General features: G+C 38.6%; 1 protein-coding gene across 12 annotated transcripts in view; it reads left to right on the top strand.

Annotated features, from left to right (window-relative positions):
• LOC145983879 (adenosylhomocysteinase-like 1) overlaps positions 1-23,871 on the top strand; it is a 355,689-nt gene that overhangs the window by 288,972 nt on the left and 42,846 nt on the right. For 8 of the 12 annotated variants that reach the window (XM_083116963.1, XM_083116956.1, XM_083116955.1 and 5 more), the window contains 2 exons: positions 5,824-5,971; positions 13,340-13,489. In XM_083116963.1, the coding sequence (XP_082973089.1) occupies positions 5,848-5,971; positions 13,340-13,489 (274 nt within the window). In that variant the 5' untranslated portion in view covers positions 5,824-5,847. The remainder of the gene's footprint in view (positions 1-5,823; positions 5,972-13,339; positions 13,490-23,871) is intronic. The other 4 variants (XM_083116951.1, XM_083116960.1, XM_083116961.1 and 1 more) reach the window with 1 other exon arrangement.

The following is a 23,871-nucleotide window of genomic DNA, read 5'->3' as shown; positions in this document are numbered from 1 at the left end:
GGAAGATTAGCGTTGTGCCCTCACGTGGGATCAAGTTTTGTTATCTACAGAACAAGCTGAGGTGGTTTCTTCAAACGAACACCACTTCACCTCAATCTATCCTTCGTATATCAGCCGAAGTTATACGCTGTGGAACCAGAGAGAGATCCCTAATAAAGGTGTCTGTGCTGTCTTTTCATCAATTCACCATGCATTACAGTCGTCACGATTAAGCTAGAGAAGTATAGAAGTAACACTAAGTAACTAAAATACCAGATATCTTTCCTCGTCATCGCAGTCTGTACCAACTGAACAAAAGGTAGCAAGAAACTGGCATGCCCATGTATTAAACCGGTATTGCATGTAGGGTGAGGCAGTATTATTGACGAGGCACTGTGCCACAAGGAGGTAAAGTTGTGTATTTGTATTCAAACTACATGCTAGTCCTTGGGACTCCAGCATGCTGTCTGAATAAACTGCCATTTCTTGAATCCCAAAAAGAAGAAAATGAACCTGCCACCCCATGACTTGAAATTTACTTAACTTTCCCTTTCCTTTGGCAATAAAGAACAAACGTTTTGCATGCGTGGCCTTGTTCCAGATTTTTCTGGGCAAACCTCAGCATACAAGAGATGAAGTCAACATTCCAATCTGTTCAGTGCTGCACCGACCTGTTCTCTGCAGATAGGCGATGGAAATGGATCTCTTGCGAAAGGCCTGCGCAATAAATATTCCGGCTAGCGCTGCGAGTACTGAATCTTATCTATATTGTGGGAGAGTTATTGGAACGCCGGCGTTTGTCGTCGTAATGAAAGGTTTCGTGTACTGAGGTACGCACTTAAACGTGTTTTTTTTTTTTGTTCAATCGCGCTAATATTGCCACGAGCCGCGCGTCTAGGTAAATAAGAAACTAGGGTAGCCCATGGAGGATTTCAAAGTACGCGGTTCTTGTTTCTTCTGTGATCCTCCAAAACTTTAATGTCATTATACGGTACTTTCGGTGCACATCACGGTTCGATTTCACTTTCTCCCATATGCTTAACTGAGACTTTGAAGTTTCCCTCTTCCCTAAGATAGCAGATCTTTACAAGATTTTTCTTCTAAGAGCAATTAAATCCTGATAATATATTTGTATTTGAGTTATTTATATGTATTTTTCTATTTCTGGATTAATTATGAGAGATGGGAATATATATTGAGTTGATGAACATGTGAGAAATTAACTCAAAAGAAAGGAACAGAATGCCTTTTCCGAGAATCCAATTGTGGTCCCTTCGCTTTCCAGCACATGCTGCACTAACCACTAAGCCATAGGTGCCATCTTCTGGTGATATCGCACACAAATTACATACACATACACCACACATCGAATTGTTTGACATGAGGAAATTAAAAGATCTGTCGTAGTCTTGATGAGATGACATTATGCCCTGTATCTTTCAAGGAAGGCACAGAAGTTGTAACCCCAAATATCTTCGCAATTGTACATTCGTTCAATCGTTTACAAATACCGAATATGCTCCTAGCAACTATTCTGTAGGAGTATTTGTGGTTGTAGTCACTTTACATTCCTCTGAAAAGTATCTCTGGAAATTGTTTATGATGTAAATTCATATTCTATGAATGATAATGAAAGTGTCTTCGTAAATAATACAGTGCTATTTTGGGGCCTTATTACATTTGACCATATATATAAAGTATATTCTTCTGGTATGTTTTCCCGTTGGGTTATTAGTTTCAGACAGTTTAACCAAGATAATGATATTGATGCGATTCCTTCAAACCAGTAGGACCTCACCGATGGCGTAGTGATAACGTCGTCGCCTTGTAAACAAGGGGTACCGGGTTCCATACCTGGTGGAGGCACATAGTGGTTCGGATCCCGCTTTAAACTGTAGATCCAGTTCCGATTAGCTTTCTGTGCACAAAGTGGACTTAAAACTCAAATCAAACCAAACCTTCCAGGCCAGTAGACGACGGAGGCGTGCAGTAAAAACTGATGGTTGGTACGTACAGCGTAGCCAGCGCCACTCTCTTGTAATTGCAATTATAATTTCCTTAATGGTTTTGGAGGTTGATCTCTGGCGTAAAGCAAATAAGCTGCTTGACTCGTATGCATCCCGGCTGCCCCGTTGAACCAACACCCTCCACCCCTGCGTTTGTGCGTTGCGTACGCAGCTCCCTGTTGCAGTTTGTTTTTCCTCCCGTTGCGTCCATCGATCTTGTTTAAGTGAAGTTTTATGTCAGCCGTTGGGAGGGAGGAGAGATCGGAAGTCGCTCTTGTTAGCAGTGGCAGCTGAGCCACGATCCCCGAATCTTCGGGTGCTTAATGTAATTGTCATTGCTGGCACATGGCACTGCGTTGGGTCTCGGGCCGATCCTTTTGCTGGCAGGACGGAAATGCGTGAACACAGTGGCGCCTCCCGGCGTTTTGACCTACTGAGGATGGGGGCGGAAAATATTGGGGGGGGGGGGTGCTTCAACTTTCTCATTACGACAATATAGGTTAGTTTCCTTTAATACCAATTTATTTTTGGAATTTATTGTAAAATCAGGATAATTCTTAACTATGATTTACCTTTCAAAGCTTATGTTTACAATTCAACATTTGTTTGTTTGAAAATACGGTGAACTCTTTTCAATTCGAATTCCAAGGCGACACGAAAATTATACAAAATTCGAATTAACAAGAGTTCGCTGTGTAATGTAAACCCGACAGTTATTTCACGTTGCAAACTCGGGACCTCTGATTTCTTTGATTTGATTTAGTTTATTTTACTTCGCGTTTTGTGCCTCTTGGCTAATTTGCGAACATGGGAATGAGTGATGAAATGATGAAATTGATGAATGGACATTCACAAACAACCAAGCCCGACCGGGATTCGAACCCGGGACCCTTGGCGTCGCAGCGCGATGTGCTAACCACTCGGCCACAGGGTCGGGCAGGGACCTCTGATTTCAGAGTGCGCTTTGCACTACAAAAAATTCAGGATTTTTATAAAGATTTTCTTTCGAAATGAATTTTCTAGTGAAAATAAAGTTAATTTCGTACAATAGGAAGTTATGTAAATGCAAAATATTAAAAGGCCTGCAAGACAGCTATTTCTTTAAATGATATCCATCTTTGTCATGTAAAAGTACTGTTAGTTTTATATGAGCTTACTGATTCATGAGTTAGGCTTAGTTTTCTGTTTTGTTTTAACATGCTGAATACTTGAATAACTAGTGGTGAATATAATCGGTATTATAATGCTTGCACTTAGGATTTTTACAAGCCAATAGTTTCAGTTACGGAATTTAACATTGAGCAAATCGTATTAAGTAGTTACGGACTCTTCAGGGTTAACATAGGTATGTGTTGCTCCTTGTTTTCTTTAGTATTAACATGTGTGTTACATGTGCCTTCCCTGCGGCGTAATGGTAATGTCGTAGCCTTGTTATCAAGGGGTCCCGGGTTCAATACCCGGTGGAGGCAAATAACGGTTCGGACCCCACTTTAAACTGTAGGTCCAGTCCCGATTAGCATATCTGTGCACAAAGTGGTAAAGACCTCACGAGTCACTACTTGCGCAGAGACTTGCTTTCGTTCTCTCGCTCCAGAGATTCCCGGACAGAGTATAGTCAATGGGTAACTGGTTGCCAGTTCTGGGAGGTAGAAATGACCGGAGCGTGGTGTTGATCACATCGCCTACAGCATTACCGAGATACAAAATGTGTGGGAGACTACATCCACACCACCTGTCTCTCTTCGTAGCACCTTCGTTTACCTTTTACCCTTACCTGTAACTTAGATTTGCTAGACTGTTGAGGGAGAGTTGTGATGAATTAAATAGAACTTTCCACAGACTGTATATAGCACCCAATAATATGTGTGCTATGACGACACTGCGATCTGGGAAGAGAACGCGAGATTACATTTGGGGAGGAGGGCAAACTCAAACACTGACTGTAAATATTGATTGGTTTCAACTGGTAATCTGTTCAAACACTTTAGATATTGTGATTCACCGCACTCTTCTACTGAAAGCACTGTATCAGACTAACACCATAAATGTCATCATTGTGTTGGGACCGTTCAAGGAGCGGAACATATTTTGGCTGACTCCCCGGCGTCTTGGCCAAACCGTCATTTACCAGTTCACTCTTATAATTTACAGTGCAGCGTGTGATGTTCAAAGTTTGTCCTGTGATGAACCCGGTGTCGTGCGATATCTGATTCAACATTTAGCGTGATGGTGTTTACCGGATCACTTAACGGTATATCTCTCACAGTCTCAGTTGCGATTCACGCTTGAAACTGAACTTTATATTAACCAAGCTTCGTGCTCATTGAGAGCGAATTGTCTATAAAGGAGAAATTGGCATGTATTAAGCCTGTTTCACCATAAGTTATCCATAAGAAAACTGTAGAAATGAAATCCCTGTTACGTCGCTGCTGCATACTGACTTAATAAAACTGTTATTTTAGTCTTGCCGATAAAAACTAGACCGATAATCATTGAGAGAGGTTTCATAGCCATTGATTATAGAGCCTTGGATTCCGTGGCCTCCTCGATGGCGCAGTGGTAGTGTCGTTGCCTTGTAATCAAGGGGACCCGGGTTCGATACCCGCTGGAGGCACATAGTGGTTCGGATCCCACTTTAAACTGTAGGTCCAGTCCCGATTAGCCTTACTGTGCATAAAGCGGACTTAAAACACCAAATCAATCAACCAACCTTGGATTCCGTGAATAGGGTGGTTCCTTATCGAGAAATTCACCAAGTCTGCTATGGCCTAACTGGTCTCTTGTAGAGAATTTCCCTTCAAAGCAATTCTGTGACTGGGGTGAACAGTTCTTACACTTTACGGTACAAATTACTGTCCTTTTATTCATATAATATTCTATGGATATTTTTACTCCTTGAGCAATGGTATCCAATCTATAACACAAGGAATAACGCCCCTGGCACTAATGTTTTATCACATAAGATTAGATAAGTTATCTTGCTGTTATTTATTCAAATAATGAGATTGTTTTATTGGTGTTCTGACGCTCGTGTCATACATAGATTCAAACTGGAACTGGGGTGTAGGGGGTGACCCTTTCCGAAGACACCCAAATTCCAACGTCCTTTCCACGTAGTACACCCTGGACTGCAATTTGCAGACTGACGAGGCTCTGGCGCCTGCACTCACGGCCAGTGCCCCTGTGTGTTTGAGATTCTCCCTTCATCCATTTAATCTTATCACCATCCATCTCCATCTTGGCGATTAGCCAAAAGTGGCAGAAAGGCGAAGTAAAACAAATCAATCAATGAAACTGGAATTTCCTTTCGTTGCACTATTACATCGCAGTATTCTCTATTATGCAGAAATAGACAGGAATATTAAAAAATAAAATAAAAAACCGATCAACCCAAGCATCGTGTATTGTTGAGTTTCGTAATGTGTAAGCATTTTGTTGGTTTAGTGACATTTTTAATAGTTGGCCATCCATTCAATTTTCCCTCAGTCTCTCCGATGAATGCTTAAATGAAGATCAACAGCTTTTCTTCATTTTGTCTTACTGCATGTCTCTCTTGAAAGCATGTCACGAGATCATTGTTGCACAAATTCTTCAGCACCTGTATCTGTGATGCGTTGCAAACTTGAGTCTTTATTCAGCGGTTTTGCACTAAACTGTGTTCTTGTAAAGTAGTAAATAATGCTTCAATATAAAGAAAGAAGCCTGTGTCCAATACCCCTTCCTTGTTTATTCTTATGTTGAATAAAGACTGAAGGCTTTAGATGTAAAGTTAAATTAAGAAATCCAATGTGGTGAAAAACAGCTGCCTTTTTCATTGTAAATCTGTAATTATTTTTAGATACCGGAGAAACTACGGGACGGAATGAGCGGCTTCAAGGATCGAAACAGGCGCCGGTTCAGCCTCCCAGCCTCCGCTCGGTACATGGACATCCGCAAAACTCAAGACTCTCGTCGCTCTTCCCTTGCTTCGATCTGCTCAACCTCTTGTAAGATTTGGTGCATGTGCTCTGTTAGTTGTAGCACAGATAAACGTAAATAACACAGATATCTGGGGTTGAAATTTAGCAGCGCCATCTCTTCATGTCTTGCAAGACATTTTGGTTTAGATGCGAAAGCAAAAAAGTGCCAGTGTCGTCTCTCAGCGGTGACTGGCAGAACTTCTTGCAGACAATAAATCATAGCGAAGATGGTTTGCTACCTGAGTTCAATATCTGCCTACAATACGTTTATCTGTGGTTGTAGCCTTGTGTAGTTTAAATTTTAAGAGAGTCTCACTTCTCGGAAGCAGCGAAAGAAAGCATTGTAACTGCCTAGGAAATTAAAAGAAATGTGGGGTAATGCATAAGATTCATTATTGTTGACTTAGTTTGCAACCTTGTCTATAAGCAGTGGCTTATTTACTCTCCTGTTATGAGATTTGAGCCATCTTCGAAATTTTCAAAGAAAATTTCAAGTGTCATTTATTCCAGTTACGAAGCCAAAAAAAGTGTGGCGATGGGACTTCATGCGACGACCACGCGTCGCCCCAATGAGAAGCCGCCTGACAGGCTTCACCCTCAATAGCTTGTTGCACTACTGATTAGAATTGTCACTTGTTGACTGTACACAGTTTCCTGAAACTTACAAATGGATATGTACTAATGCAATTCACTTTTCTATGAATGCGAGTACTCTTAAAAATTACTTAGTCATTCCCTAAAATAAAATCGTTCTTATGAGTATATTTCAATGATATTCTTTTTGATTGTGTTAAATGTACATGGGTACATGTTAAAAAATGTATTTGTGCATTTGGACTATTGAAACACATTTTTTATTAGATTTTAATTGCATCTCTTCATATCTATATTTTATTGCTATGTCATTTTAAGTCCCCCATTATGCATAGATAGGCTAATCGGGACCGGACCTACAGTTTAACGTTAAATCGGAACTAATGTAGAATGTTCCTTCACCGGGTACGTTTGGATTTAAACCACGATGATCCACGCCAGTCAACCCGAGAATTGGCATGTGATGAACTGCGACCAGTCAAGCATCGTGTGACATACGAATTCCATGAACAAGATTTTAAAAATTGGGTGTATGAGTACCACACGCTTTAAGTAAAAACAACATAAATCAGTGGGTGGCCATTTATCTCGTGAACAACATCGATCATTGCTGTCCAGGATTGTTACCGGTGACGAGAAATGGTGTCTTTATGTCAACATCAAGGAAGATAGGAATGGCTGAGCCCTAACAAATAAAAAGGAACTCCCCGTACAAATGCTAGTGTCCATCCATAAAAGATATGTTATACGTCTGGTACAAAGAAGGCACCGTGTACTACGAATTGCTTCCCGGGAATATTTCCATCACTGCTGACACTTATTGCCAACAACTTAGATGCCTTACGGCCGTAGTTCAAGAGAAACTACCAGGAAGACTGCATCAAGTGCTGATGTCCAGGAGCTTGGTTCGGAAGTTTTTTCCACATCCCCCTTACTTCCTAGACCTTGCGCCCTTGGATTTCCACATTTTCGCGCTCTATTCAGGAATCTTAAAGGAAATTTCTTTGATAACGAAAGTTCTCTTCAATCTTGGTTTGACGACTCCAGCTGATTTCTTCAAGCGTGGAATCGAAAAACTGCCCTAGGGTGGGCAGGCAGTCAGATATGTAATAAAGGAGAACATGCTACTGATTAGTATTTACATTCAAATAAAATCCTTAGAATATTTGGACCTAAAAGGGATGAGGTGACAGGTGAGTGGAGAAGGTTACATAACTTAGAATTACATAATTTGTATTCATGTTCAGATATTATGAGAATTAATAAATCAAGAAGACTTAGGTGGGTAGGCCATGGGGCACGAATGGAAGAGGAAAGAAGAGTTTACAGGATTCTTGCTGAGAAACCTGATGGTAAGAGACCTGTAGGAAGGCCAAGATGAAGATGGAGGGATAACGTTGAGATGGACCTAAAGGAAATCGGTAGGGATGGAAAAGAGTGGATAGATCTTGCTCAGGGTAGGGACAGATGGAAGGCTTATGTTGCTGCAGCCATAAACTTTTGGGTTTAAGAAGGCTAGAGAGTGAGTTAGTTAGCTACTGATTAGTTTGTCTTCTGTTCATCTGAAATGAGTATCAAATAAAAAAAAATCCCACAGTTAAAAAACGCTACAACATCATGCATCAACCCAATATTATGTCTTTTGCTTTAATTAAGAGCTTCGTAAGTTATGCATAGAGGTATTCACACTCCAGAGGGTCGCTCTTGCATTGAATCGTTACCCAATCTGTCTGTAGCATCAGTACAATTTTATCGTTTTCTGATAGAACAAAAAATAATTGTCAGTGGCAACTGTGAATCCGTACCGTGCAGCTGCATACGTACGGGATAATTGAATTATGACCTCCAAAACTTGCCACTGATGGCCCCAGTTTCTAATGCTGGTGAGAGCATGGGTGTTCCTTTGTGAGTGTCCCTTCATCAATTTGATCTAGTCATCTTTCATCCTCAAGATCACATTCAATCTAGAGGCAGAAAATTGATGTAAAATAAGAAAACTGCAACACAATCATTATCTTCTTCCAAACGATAAACCATCTGGTTACAACCCTGGGTTTAATCGCAAAGGAAGCTAGGAATTTGTCATTGTTTGCATGGTTCAAGAAGCTCCATGATCTGGCTTACCTTTTTAGTATATGCGGGTAAAGGCGGTGCTGATTGCATAGTCTGTGTGCAGGTTAGCTTGAAAGTGTGTTGAGCCTTATTTCATTACTTCCTAGCAAACTAACTTAAGAAGATTTTCAACTCTTAGTTAGGTATTAAAATTCATCTTGGCCAAAGGAAGGGGAAGTGGCCAACGCTCTGTAATCAAGGGGTGCTGGGTTGAAATATCAGTGAGGATACATTTCAGTGGTTCAGATCCTATTGATACCTCCATGTGCAATGCTGATTACACCCATCTGTACACACAACTTGAACTTTCAAAACTAGACGTATTTTTTCCGAAGTAGAATACATCAATGTGAACATCAATTCCATCCCAAAGTATAAGCTGTGTAACAAGATCTATTACAACAACATTTTGTTTCACAAAAGGTACAATCATGCCATCTGAGAAAATGGGTTCCTAAACCGACATACCTGTTTAAATAAGAAAATAAATTACAAAGCAACACAAACGAATGTATGTGATAATATTTTAATGGCTTCTATTAGAGAATAAAGCAACTCCTTTCATCAACATGAAAGAAAATGTAATTTCTTTGGCCTATTTATTCCTCAATGGCAATGCAAATAAAGTGATTTTCAGAAATCACAGAGTAGAGAAGAAGGTCTAAATATGGGCGAAGGTTTAAATATGGGTTTTGGAGTTATCAGCGCTCCCGGGTGCTGCAGCCTGGCAGAGGTTATTGGAACTGGTTATCTGTCAAGGACAAAGGTTGCGGCGCCAATTCGCAAGAGAAAGTGGTGGTTAGTTTCGGCCTTGGACGCTGTTATAGAATTGCGACCTCCGAAAACTTTTTGCAGGTATGTTTTAACTCAGCGTTTTCTGAATTCTCATCTGTTTTGTATAGGTTATGATATTAGCGGTACATAAAACAAATGTGGGCTTTCATAATGCCATGATTTGTTTGTGAAATATGTACCACAGAGAGCGAAAATAAATTGAAGAAGAAAAATAGCGTGATGGTCTAAATATGGGCTACATGAGGTCTAATGTTGAGATCACATTTTCAACAAATATTTGGATGTTTTTCTTAATTTCGATTTTTCCCATTATGCGTGATTTTCAAAACAACAGATTATTCGTGAATATGAATTTTATAATGTTTTAGCGATAAATGACTGTTTTTTAAAATTTTAATTGCTTTTTGTGATATTGCCACTAGTAGCCCATATTTAGACCACAATTTTGAAATACATCATTTTACCATTTTTTGAAAATTGCTTTTTTTTAAAAAAAATGGAGACCTTCTATACTTTAACATGCTATTACATTTAAGTATATATTTCATGGATAGCATTTTAAAGGCAGGTGCTTCATATATTAATTTTTTCCCTCCAAAAATGACAACATAAAAAGGGGGGCCCATATTTAGACCTTTTCCTCTACATGTCATCTTTTGCACCTGCAGATTGAACATGAGCCTAAAGATTGCATGTGATACACATTCACCATCTAGGACATCTTCATTTTGCACAACGGTTTAGGGAACTCAATTGTTGATGCAGGTCAGTTTAGGGAACGACACCATCAACAAAAATAATCTAAAAAATCTACAAACACCACACCACATCTTCACAACTAGAATATATGTTAGGAATCGTTATTCCTTCTACAATAATGTGATTAAAACTTCACTCATCCTTCCAGTATGAATAATATAGCAATATGGACAGCCAAACAAAAATATTGAAATCACCCCAAATCAAAAATCTCTCCCTACACAAAGAAAACCGTCACAAACATTTGTTTCGCTGATCGCACAATATCTTGAGAGCCTAGAGAATAGAGTTACCCTGTTGCCATGAAGTAGCAGAACTTCTCTGCTGTGAAATAGGGGTGTGTTGGTTTAGGAGCCCTATGTCAGTTTCGGTGACTTTCCTCTACATTTCCATTATATTGTGAGAACTTAAGTTCTATATATCTATCTATACAAATTAAGTGAGACAGAGTTAGAATTGAGCATAATATTTGTTCATAAATATTTGTCATTCAAAATATGACTCAAATTAGACAAACGCATTAACCTACAGCTTATATGCTGGTCCATTCCCCTTCATTCACAGTTTAACAGAAGCTTATGAGTTCTTCGTGTGCCATCTCTCAAGCCACCTGCAGCCGTAAAATCTGCTAATCACTATTCTAAGCATAGACTTGCTGCTTTCCAAAGAGGAGACCATATTTGCTTGAATTCTACACTGGGATGTCTTGTGGGTTTTGGACCAATGCATCCCTGTTAGTCAACCCAGTGTAGAATTCAAGCAAATGTAGTCCCCTCTCCTCAGAAAATCGAAATAGTACCATAGTTGGAACAAAAAGGAGGTGCCATGGAGTAGTTGCTCAGTGCACCCGATTTGTAGTGAAATCACAGGTCTGTCGTAGGTTCGATTCCCACCACCATAAAAGAGATTTTTTTCACCTGACTACAAGAGAAGATGTGCTCTCTTGAAATGTAATGCTAGACTAAGTATAAGTAAAAGCACTACACAGTGGATAATGTCCACTTAACATTGCATGCCAAAATTAAATAACGTGAATAATCAATTATTCTTTAATATAGGCAGATAGAAACATTGCAAAATAACGTATTTTATGCATTGAGCCTTCCTGATTTGGTGATTAAAGTTAATTGAATGGTCTGAATTTTAGTCCAAACTAACATGGTTTGGATTGCATTTCAAACTGTAGCCCTTGTTCCATTTTCACATTCTTTGTGTTGAATTTTATGCAAATTTTGCAAAGATTCTGTGCAATGTGTCTTGAAGCTTTCCTAACAAGAAAGTATATAAATATAGTTTCAGGATATCAACCAGGTGAGTTCTGGAAAGATTTCTTCGGATATATATTTATTAATTTGGTATGCAACTTGAATATTTTGATTGTAGTTTTCCCCCCGTTGTATAATGTTTTAGATTTCCCATGTGAGGTAAGTACTTCATATACATGTGGTTTTACTACATGCCATCTAAGAAACCACACCAGGAAAATCTCCTACAAAAAGTTTTATCCTATTTTCCTTTAGTCAATATTCAATTTTTGGAAGTAAGTGCAAACATGTATTTAATATGACATATGTTATCTAAAATGGAGATGTACCGTATGTATGACATTATGTAGTACAATAAATTCATTTAAATACTATTTTTCTGTACTATTCATTGCTAGAAGTTAATGATATTTACTTATTTGTAAATTATAAATTTTAATAGTGATCCATTAGCATTATATATAAAGTGATATTCCTCTAACTCCTCCTCATAATGTCCTCTGATATGCTCTTCCAATGTATGCTATTATATTCTATGTTTTATGTTAATTGAAGCATAGCTGAGATAAAGGAAGTAATTGAGAGAGAGAATTAGTAGCTTGAAACAAAATTAAAATAAAGGGCAACATGTATACCTTCAAAATTAAGTCAGGAATAGATGGTGCATTTGGTAATTTTCCTCAGATAATGAGTTGCACTTTTTGGATGAGCTCAGTTTTGGAAATATGGATGAAGATATGAGAAACCTTAATCTTCAGTTCTTCAATTACACAAATATTAGATCTGTATACAGTAATATCTAATTAAGCATTTTGGCAATTTTTTAAGACATTATTATTATTGTTAATTTTTATTTTCCTTTTGTATTTAGGGTTTAAGGTTTAATCAGTGGTGAACGCTCCATGTTCACACTACCCCTGTCTAAGGGATGGCTGGTCCGCTGACATTGAGCATTGTTGTTAACATAGTGTGAAGAGAAAGAGAAAGTATCATTCGTACACACATATATACTTGAAACGTGAAGGGATGGGTGGGTGTTTTTATAGCTCCCTACCCATCTTTCAAAGGAGTGTTAGCCATTGGGTTCAATTTATTATGTAGTGCCTTATGTACACATGTAAATTTGTGTTATATTGTGCATAAATCCCATTAAAAAATTTAGTTATTTTGCTGTAATGTAGCAATCCTCAGCTAAGATATGCTAAACTCCTTGACATTAAGCTGTGTGAGGTATCAGTTAGTTTTAAAACAAAGGGCCATGGGCTCAAATCTGGAAGTGATATACACGTTTACAATTGGCCTTCATTATTTCCTTTATTTGGGCCTTATTAACATGTGATACAGATACTACAAACCAGCCATGTGTTGGCTAAGCCCTCCAGGCAATTTGTCATGGAATCACGAGAGGTGGTGAGTGTGCCAAATCCCATTACCATATTTGACTGCCTTTTGTATCAATCTCCACAATTTCTTCATAGTTCAACACTTAAAATCAGGAGTGCTCGCAAGGCAAGAGGACCAGACTACAAGGGACTCAGTGCAGAAGTTTGCCTTGTCTGAAATAGATCAAATCAAAGCCATGCCTAACTTATGTTCCATCTTGTTTCAGGTTTTAACTTCAGTGTTAAAACCACTGGAATCATTAAATTGTGCACTAGGCACCTGGAATTAGTTCCGTTTCAACCTGTATCCATATGGAGGTAGAGACTGTACAAATCATATTAAAATTTTATATATTATGAAACTTTAAAATACAGTCAATATCAAAATATCAATTCGTATTTTTTTTATTCACAGCTATGCTAAATACTGAGAGAATTTTTCAGCAAATTAATCTCTTAATCGTTGTGTATTATTTCTCTCTTTACAGCTTCCTACACTGGAAGTAGCTCTGATGACGATGATGATGTATCCCCAAGAGAAAAGATACAGAAAAATGCGAAGGGCTTTTCTGATTTCTGTGTTCGTAACATCAACCAACATGCCTTTGGTAGAAGAGAAATTGAAATTGCTGAGCAAGGTAAGAAAATATACCTGGCTTCCATTTTGATTTACTTCGTGTTTCACAAGTGTGAATTTTACTAATGTTTGCAAAAACATCACCTTAGGATATAAAACAACATTGACATTGTGTTGGACGTTTCCTCCTTTAAAAAGAAAGACCACACTGTTATGTGGAAGGAGATTTCATGAATGGAACCATCAAAAGAAGCTAAAACTGGCACATGCGTATGAGGAATTTGTCACAATCATACATAAGAATAATACTATCTCCACTATTAATATTTCATGAAATAATATGGCACCACTTCTTCAAAACAATTTTGAAGATGAAAACCGTTACCTGTTTCAGTGTAAAATGGCCAAATAAGACTGTATCTGAAACTCTGAGTAAATAAATAAATAAATAAAGAATTCATAATTCCAAAGGATAAATCAGAATTTTACAAAAAATTATTATAAATGCCATATAAACAGTAATAATGCTCTTCCAATGATTATAACAATACTGAGATAAAAATACAATGCTAATTTTTCAATTTTCATATTGATAGAAAAAGTGTCATACAGCTGAATAAATTATTGGCCCTGTATGATCCTTTATATGTCATATTTTCATAGTTCTTGACATTTCTAAACAGTGAGCTTCTGGGATTAAATGTATTGAGACCTTCAGTTGCTCACTATTGAAACTGCCTGGATAGAGTTAGAAATATTAAATTTTAGTTATTCAGAAATTAAGGTTACCTTGGTTAAAAGAAAAGCTCTTTTCAATTACATTTCTGAAATATTTATAACAGAGAATCTAACAGGCATTTTATTTTTCAATTCTTAAAATTTTATTCAGTTGAGCTAATTTTTCTTATTGGCATTTATAATTTATTTGCAGATTATTTATTTACCAACATATAACTGCCAATAGGGTGTGTACTTTAAGTAAATTTTAGCCAGCCCCCGTGGCAGAGTGGTTAGCACATTGGGCTACAACACCAGGGGGTCAGCCTGGGCATGGATGTTTGCGAGTGTCCATTTATCAATTTCATCATATCATCACTCATCCCCATCTTTGCAAATTAGCCAAAAGTGGCATAATAATAGGCGAACTAAAATAAAGCAAGTCAATCGTTTAAGTAAATTTTAGTTTTTCTGTTCCTTGATGTTACTACAAGCAAAGAAACACGTTTCTCTGTAATGTTTCACACTTCCTTTGTCAGAAGTAGCATGCAAATTTATAATGAAAAGTAATTGTGGTTATAGTAATTGTAAGTCAATAAAAAGAAGTTATAGAACACAAGCAGTGTGCACAGAAATGGATTTTAACCTACACATTCCAAGGAATGGTATCTTTCTGAAGTATCTGTAATTCTTCTCTATCCGTACTGCATTGGTTGCCAATTGGTGTGAGCCATTGACTCGCAATTGTGCCACTGAAGTTTCCTGGTGTGGACATGAATGTTTTCTGAGAATGATGCTTTAACAAATTTCATCCGATTACCTTTCATCCTCATAAAACTTATTTGTCCATTAGATAATGTAGCAAGCAATATGTTATTAAACCAGGAATATTCATTGATTTACATCTTGAAATTGGGCAATTGTTTGCTTTTGTTAATTATAGTATAGCATAATAATAACCCATGGTGTAACTAACAGCCAATGAGGGCCAGGGCCGACCTACCAACTGCTGGCCTCACTCCCACCTATGAAGTTGGGAGATCATCTAACCAGTGACTTGTGGTCAGCAGGATGAACCCCCAGTCATTGTAGGTTATGCTACTCATTTGTAGCTCCCCAATTTCTCACGGTGGTGGGTGGCCACTGGTCCCATACACAGGCCAAAATCTCAGGAGAAAAGTTGTTATGCTTCCCCCAGGAAACTTGAACCTGTGTGCATCCCTTAAGCATAGCCCAAAGCATGATGCCTTAGACCTTACGTCACAGTATGGGACGTAGTGTAGAATGCATTCACTGTAAACTGGAGAAAAACACCTGTTGCACAGTTTCCAATACACTCTGATCAGGGTCATATTATGCTTCTGCTTTAGCACATGCTATTTTCTTAAAACTTGTATTGACCCTCTCTCAATGCCACTCTTTTAGTTGTTTTACCTTCATTCTCTCCTCCCATGCCTCTTCCTATGGTGGCTTGAGAGCAGTTTATGTTGCTGGAACTTTAAAATTGAGTCATTACAGGGTAATTCAAAATGAATGGTGCAACTTTACACAGTTATTATGACGTTAATATTTATGATAGAAAATCAGATCAGGCTCAATAAAAAGAAAAACTCTGAAAGTTTTATTCTCACTAAGTGAGGTTATGCTGCTTTGCCGCTGTTCCACCAGGATCGCCAGTGTTGCAAAATGGCTAGTGAGCAGTAGAAGGTGGATTGTGTGTTGGAGCTATCAAAAACTGATTCACTCACAATGGTGCAAAGACATTTCCACATGCGTTTTGGTAGTAATGCACATGTTTCACCCATCTGAAAGATTTGCCAAAGTTACAACTGTGAATTGTTAGTGTCTTCGAAACCATGCACAATGAATTGCTGTCTCGTGCATAGCATGTACTTTACTATAGTTTGGATGTTTACCGCATTACATGTGGTTCCCATGTTGAATCTTTGTAATGTGAGTCTTGTGAGTAAAACTTCCACAGTTTTTCTTCATGTTGGTGCCTTTTCTGATTTTCTATCATAAATAGTAAGTAATAAACTGTGTAAAGTTGCACCATTCATTTTTAATTACCCTGTATTATGATCCATATTATTGCTGGGTCAAGAACAAGTGTCTTTGTTCATCACAAGATTACATTTGATCTGATCTCTAGGTCCCATGATCTTAAACTAAAAAGTGAAGCATTGCAATGGTTATTATTATAGGACAATTATCACAGCAATTAATCCACATTTTTTTCAAACTTACCATATTTCTTTAATCTTTCACCTGCATGTTGCATTGTTATAAAGATCTCTTCTTGCTTTCTTCATGAAGAAGTATTTGTTTTCACCATTTCATTATATTTTGAGATTAGAATGGATTTGTGAGCTTTGAGTTGAAGATCATTGCAAGTCTCAACCAAATGTGCAGGCCAAAAGGGCACAAGATATGTGATCCTTTGACTTTTCATGTCTTCAGATAATGTGTCGCAGCAGTAATGTTGCTAAAACCTTCCTTGCTGAAGATTAGACGTGAGCAACAGAGAAGTCTGTTTAGTGGGACACCCTTTAAGCCACCTGTGCTTCCCATTAATTGGAAGCACAGAAATCTCGCATGTATTCCTGTTCTGGTCTTTGCACATCATGAACAGTTCTGGCAAGATAGGGCTTGTTCTGCCTGTTTGGGTTGGGTTTTTTTTGCAAAATTTCAAGCATACCCTCAATAACCTGCATGTGGCATTTCATAGAACTATCATCTGACTGCCACCCGGGTTTGATTCCCAGGGTGGGTGATCTAAGGTCAGAATTTTTCTGGCCTTCTTTTTGCATATAGCAGCTCTGGGGCTCACCCAGCCTCAAATCAATGTGTACCTGGGGGGGGGGGATAAAGTGGCCAGAGCGTGGTGCTGGTCACATCACCCCTAAATGTGCCTTCATGGCATGGTGCTATATGTTGATGTGCATGTGCATGCTCATTGAATGCTTTTACAGACTGGAAGGGACATGACCATTTCAATCACCAGTGGAGGTACAGTCATGGACACTTCTAGGTTGTAATGATCTCATGGAAAGTCATACTTCCAGGTTGTCCAATCGAGAGGTGTCTGTGACTATACCTTGCATCGTGGTTCAGATCCCACTTAAAACTGTATTTCCAATCCCCAACTAACCTTTTTGAGCATAAAATGGACGTTAAACATTAACAAACTTTCACTTTTAGAACAATATCTGCCATCAACTATTAACAAAGGGAATTTCAAACTGAGAAGAGAAACTATCTAAAATTGTACATAATTTAATGTTATTATTTACTGAATGTTTTAAGAGCTTTAGACAGTTCATGAAAACATAAGGATTTTATTAATTAAGGCTGTGAACCAGCTTTTCTCACTGTATGAAACTGCGTTGTCTGGTGGTAGTGTTTTCCACCGAAGGGTTATTTCAGGGCACTCACATCCCGCAGATATGCCATATATTTATGTTCCTTAAATTTTAACATTCATTTACAGCACCAATATTTGCAAATTCACTAACAACCCATTTATCCCACCCCATAAAAAACAGTTTTTTGGATTTTTTAGTGAATTTTAAAAATTCACAAAAACATTTGTGAATCAAATATTTAATTGATTTCATGATGTATAGCATTGTATAGTCACGGACACTTCCAGCTTGTAGCAATGCCATTGACCACGGCCCGAAAAACCCGGTCGCCATGGTGACTGTGATCTTATGCTGTAATATGTATGAAATGTTTATGATTCTAAGTTCAAATTGCAGTACAGCGTAAGTTAGCAAATGTTTTTTTTATTTTTTAAATAAACGTTGTGAACATTCCAAAGAGTCGGTAATAATTTCTTGCTCTTTGTACCCCAACACCCGATTTCCTGTTTTCTTGAATGATTTAGCGATGTTTTGAATACCATGATGCTCAGCTTCTTATACAGAGTGTTTCAAAAGTTGCACAATCCAAACTTTGAAAATGTATATCATGAAAACCGTAAGAGATATTTACACCGGGTTTTCTGCATTATAAACTCTCATCCATTTCATTGAGATATTTTTCAATGCTTAGAATTATCAGTTTTCTCCATACAGAAAATTTAGATAAATTAATAACTGGCAGAAGCAACGTTAAATTTTTTCCAGAAATGCACTTTTGAATGAGAAAAATACGTAAGAAATTATCGAAGGGTCATAATTAGATGTCTGATGACTGATGCGATGTCAATCTGTCATTTGCAACCAATATTGGTCATGTGCAACATTTGATGGATTTTTTATTGTCGAATTTATCGGTTGAGTGAAAAAGTGCCATTTTTGGGACATATAGCAATGCTAGCAGGTCGAAATATTGTCAACAGACACACGCCACATGTGCCTAAGTATTGGACATTTACGTGAAAAATCATAAACCAAGATTTTGTGCCGAAATTGGACTCTTGAGAGAATCCTAGTCTTCCTCTGGTTACACTGAATTCTCTTCGTTCACTTTCGATACTACTATGCCTGTTCTTTTAATTGATTCAGCATGGCGTATTCTTTGGAGCAGCGCGTGTTCATTGCTGAAGAGTATTTTACTACTGATTCTTACACTCGTGTGCAAGAGGTTTTCCAAGAAAAATCCCCTGCTTCTGCTGTACCTCACAAAGCAACTGTTTTACGACTAGTCAAACACCAACAAATGATGCCACAAATTGTTAAGAGTTGGTATTATTATTGAAGATTAGGCACACACAGGAGATTACTACGTAGAAATTTTCAGCGAAAAATGCAGGCTCGACCAGGACTCTAACCTGGGTCTCTGGCATACCGTACGATTTCTCTAACCACGCAATGGCATGGTATATCAGAGACCCGTGTTCGAGTCCTGGTCGAACCTGCATTTTTCGCTGAAAATTGCTATGTTGGTATATATTGTTGAAAATCAGTTCTCAGATGTTTTCAGAAAATTAACAATATTTTTTTTAAATAATGTAATTGCTTTTATTTGGATACATGCTAACATAACCCAGTGATATCATACATGATTAGTTTAGTGCAGAAAACCTGGTGTAAATACCTCTTACGGTTTTCATGATATACATTTTCAAAGTTTGGGTTGTGTGACTTTTGAAACACTATGTAGTATGCATAATTGCTAGTAGGTAGATTCCTGGCACCTGATTTTCAGAGCTGGCACCTAGTTTTAAGAAATTTTTTGGGCACTACCATTGACTCTCAATGGCATCGTTACAACTTAGAAGTTATATCTTGATTTGTCTGTTGCTACCTGACAACCTACTTTAACATCTTGTATTTGCTTGCATTTGGGCTCCTGCATAGCCAAATGGTTAGCGCTCTTGCCTTTTGTGGTATAGGTCCTGGGTTTGTTTCCCGGTGGTAGCCCCCTAAATTTTGGCATTGATTCAATGTCGTGACGACAGTTGGGAAGCTACTTGAGAAGGAAAAGTAGCAGATCTGTCTTGAAAGCCAGAAAACAGTGGGGATGGGACTCAATGCACTAACCATATGTCACCCAATGGAAGAAGTCACTCTGGCAGTCCTTGGAGGGCTGCTGAGCATGGAATTTAGTTTTAATTTGCTTGCATTTGACTATTTAATACCTTTTCTACTACATTTGGTTAATCATTGATAAGCATATGTGATTAAATGTAATAGACGAGAAATGAAACCCTCACATTCAGGCCAGTATTTGAAATTTTGTGGCAAGATTGTAAATCATACACTGAACCACTTTGACCACCAAGGCACCTCAATTTCAGCACCAAAGAAATGATTGCCCATGTAAATTAAGGACAGAACAATCTTACAGGGATGACAGAACAGTGATTCCCAAACTTTCTGATAAAATTCTCCCATCCACCATGGGCAAGCACCTTGTGGACATTGACTGCAGTATAACACACTAATGTAGTGATTGCAGGCATTTTAATCGAATTGTTTCTCTTTCTCTCTCTCTCTCAAAATGTATAGTCACTATCTGGATTTTGTAATGAAGCATCACAAATTTTTGGTGTTAACTCATCATTATGTGGTGAAATTTGGAGCTCTTCTAAATCAAGAAATAGTTGGCTTTAACCCTAGAAAGCTAACTTGTCCTGTGCCAAATGTTTAAGCTAACCATTCGTCTGCTGGACTACTGATTTCTTCAGAATTAAAACACAGCCTAAATTTTGCAAAAACTATTTTATTTACTACAAAAGTTAGTATTTACTTCCAAAATACATGAGTAGCATGGCAGAAATGCAAAATTACATTTTTATAAGTCTTGTGGGCACTGAAAACACTTTGGTGTTCACCACACACAGCTTTGAATCAACGGCAGCAGAAGAATCTGGTCATCCTCCTCTTGCTTGAGGGTCATAATGCACAAATTTTCCATCCTTGTTGTTGTTGAGCATCTGCATTAGTTTCTTGCACCACATTCAGGACGACAGCAGAATCTTACGAAGTTGTTGTGGAAGTTTTGGTGTATGTAGACACTAACGTTTCGTCCACCAGACGACACAAAATTAAAAACTGTTAAAAACACACTGAAGGAACGCTTGTAAAAGGGCACGGATACTTTCCTGTCAGTCTCTCCGATCCAAATGAAGGTAGATGGGAGGGGAGCGGGACGCGTTAGCTTTCTAGGGTTAATATACACTATATTGCCAATTATGAACAGACACCCACGGGAATGTTATTACCTGGAGTGTGTCTGATGCCAGTATGGGGTAGGTCTACCATTGGTGTCTGGAACTCTGAATGGCGATGCCTATCATGCAATATTAGGCAACTCCGTACTTCCCACCTTGTGGTAACAGTTTGGAAGCGGCACTTTTCATTTCCACCATGACAACGTGCCCGTCCATGAAACAAGGGCCGTAACCAAGTAGTTTAAAACGACATTGCATGAACTCAACTGGTCACCTCAGAACCCTGATATCAACCCCATTGAACATCTGTGGATCAGTTAGAGTGCTGGTTGCGATCCAGGCCAAACTGCTCACACACCACTGCCACCAAGCTGTTCACCATTTTGCAGAAAGAATGGAAGTACGGAGTTGCCTAATATTGCATGATAGGCATTGCCATTCAGAGTTCCAGACACCAAAACTGGGGGACCAACGTCATGCCATGAAAAACAGCCCCATACCATGATTACACCCCTGCCGAATTTCATGGTGGGGGCAATACAGTCTGGTAAGAACTGCTGCCCAGGCATTTGCCATGTTCATACATGTCCATCAGATTGCCACATGTGATTCGTCATTCCATGGTATGTTTTTCCATTGTTCTAGGGAACACTGGCGATGGTCTTTGCACCACTGTAATTTATGTGCAGCATTCTGGGTAGTAACCATTGGCTTATGTACTGCAGCTCTCCCATGGAATCCAAGTGCCATCACCTCTCACTAGATGGTACAAGTACTGGCATCACTTCTCGATGTCATTTGAACATTTGTGGCCACAGTGTCCAATGGAGCCTGCCGGTTTGACCACCACATGTTGCACTTTCCAATCCCGGTCGGTCATTTTTTTTTTATTCCCGGGTTGCAGTTCTGGTTTTAGCACACCCTCAGATTTCCATTTCACCACTACATCACGGAGTGTTGTGTGTGGTATCTGGAACCTGTCCGAAATCTCACGGATGGAATGCTTGAATCAGTGGGCACTGATAATTATACCCTGCTCAGCCTCACTCAGCTCGCATCATCTGCTTATTTTGACTGCTGGAAGCGGTATATGGGTCTACAGCACACTCACTGTTCTTCATGATTCATTCTAGTGGCTCATGACATGTATTGATGATGTATGGGCAATCCTCCTTACAGTTCTGGGGTGCCCTGTCATTATTGGCAATATAGTCTATGTATTCAGATTGGGGACAACAATATATGTTCTGACAAATGAAAGCTTCTGATAGCTCTTGTTGTAATTGTGCTCCAGAGTTACTACATAAATTTTAACAATAACCTTGTTGGGTGGCCACGGTGGCTCAGTCGGTAACACATCTGACTACCATGCTAAAGGTCCCGGGTTCGATCCCTGGCCGGTTCAAATCCGGGAACTTTTTTAACATTGGAAGTGGCCCCAGCACCCACCCAGTGTCGAATGACATGGGTACCTGGGGGAAACCCAGGGGGATAAAGGCAGTCAGGGGCGTGATACTGATCACATCACCCCCACACCCCCTATACACCTTCATGGCGTGGTGCTAAGCACAGGGGAGCACTTTACCTTTTTTTTTACCTTGTTGGGGAGAGGATAAGTAGTTTCCTGTTTATATTGTTGGGTATATTACAATACATTGGCACTAGTTGTCAAGTTATAACCTCTAACCTGTGGATATTAGCATGCCATGAAGGCAGGGGCGATTCCTCCATGTAGGAAGTGAGAAACTTCCTATAGTTCATTTATACTGATTTCCATTTCTCTAACTTTTTAAGTACTTAATAAGCATTATAAAATTATGAGGTCAATTGAGGTTCACTAATCAACTGTCAAGAGTCAATCTGCTATCACTCTCTTACTTCAGATCTACTGCCCAAAGACGACAGTCTGTCTTTCCCTGCTGCTGAGAGGCTGAGGAAGCTTTCTTGTCGCACTACAAACAGATGGGTGAGGGGCAGTGCAAGGGAGAGAGGGGAGTTGACCAGTTACACATTCCGTGAAGAAGCTCCCGTAGTTTCCTCAATCAGGGATGCCAACCCTAGCATAATAGTTCTAAACCTAGCAAAAATTGAAATTTGTTGACACCTAGCACTCTTGTGTTTGGCATAATGATAAAATCCAACTTTATATAAAAAACAGGTGTCCCTGGGAAACAGGGGAATTGAATTATAATGAAGATATTTTGAGGAAATATTTATTATTCAAAGCCCTCCAGATCTTGTTTGTATTTCTCCAGTGGACTTGCTTCAAACAAAAGGAAGTATGCTGACCAAGGGACAAGTTTTTACAGGCACTTGTCCATCCTCTTGTTTTCATGTTTTCTTGATCCTACCCGATTTAACAAGCGAGGAGCATTTTATAAAAGGAAATCAGTAGAAAATTGGGTGTCGCAAATACAACAAATGGACACAGTTACCAGTCGTCAAATTTTCTTCAACTTTTTCAAGGAGTATACTGAACTTATTTTATTGAATGGTCAAAATTCCTAATCGTGCTTAACATAAATACTAATAATATAGTCAATAATGCAGTTCACAACTCTCCAAAATAGCTGCATAAATTGAACTTAAAACTACTACAGTCATCAAAAATGATAACGATAAATTAATAATAATTGTATAACAACAATAATAAGACCCTAGCATAATTTTATCACATTTAGCGTAATTTAAGAGTTGAAACAGCACTTTTTCTTATCAGGAGGTTGATATTGGCAAAACTGTCCTCAATCCACACACAACAGGCAGGGAAGGCTTGAAGTACACATGTACAATGTACACATACAGTCACGGACACTTCTGGGTTGTAACACTCCCATTGGCAGCTAATGGTAGCACTACAACCCAGAAGTGCCTGTGACTGTACAAGTTAGATATATGACTGTGTAATTGAATGCATTTTCGAAAACTGTCCCCAGTCTGTTTACCATAATTTCCTACACCCAAAAAAATCCGCGAGTCACCACTGCATGAAGGTACAATGGAGCATGAATATACAGGGTGGCGCACGAAATGATCCACCATTTTGTTGTTGAATAAAAACTATATTATAAAGAATCTCTCAATGAAACATAAATGACACAAAG

This window comes from Lepisma saccharinum, chromosome 2 (assembly GCF_977018435.1).
Source record: "Lepisma saccharinum chromosome 2, izLepSacc3.1, whole genome shotgun sequence".
In the NCBI taxonomy this organism is placed as follows: domain Eukaryota; kingdom Metazoa; phylum Arthropoda; class Insecta; order Zygentoma; family Lepismatidae; genus Lepisma; species Lepisma saccharinum.
This window is presented reverse-complemented; position numbering and strand designations above follow the sequence as displayed.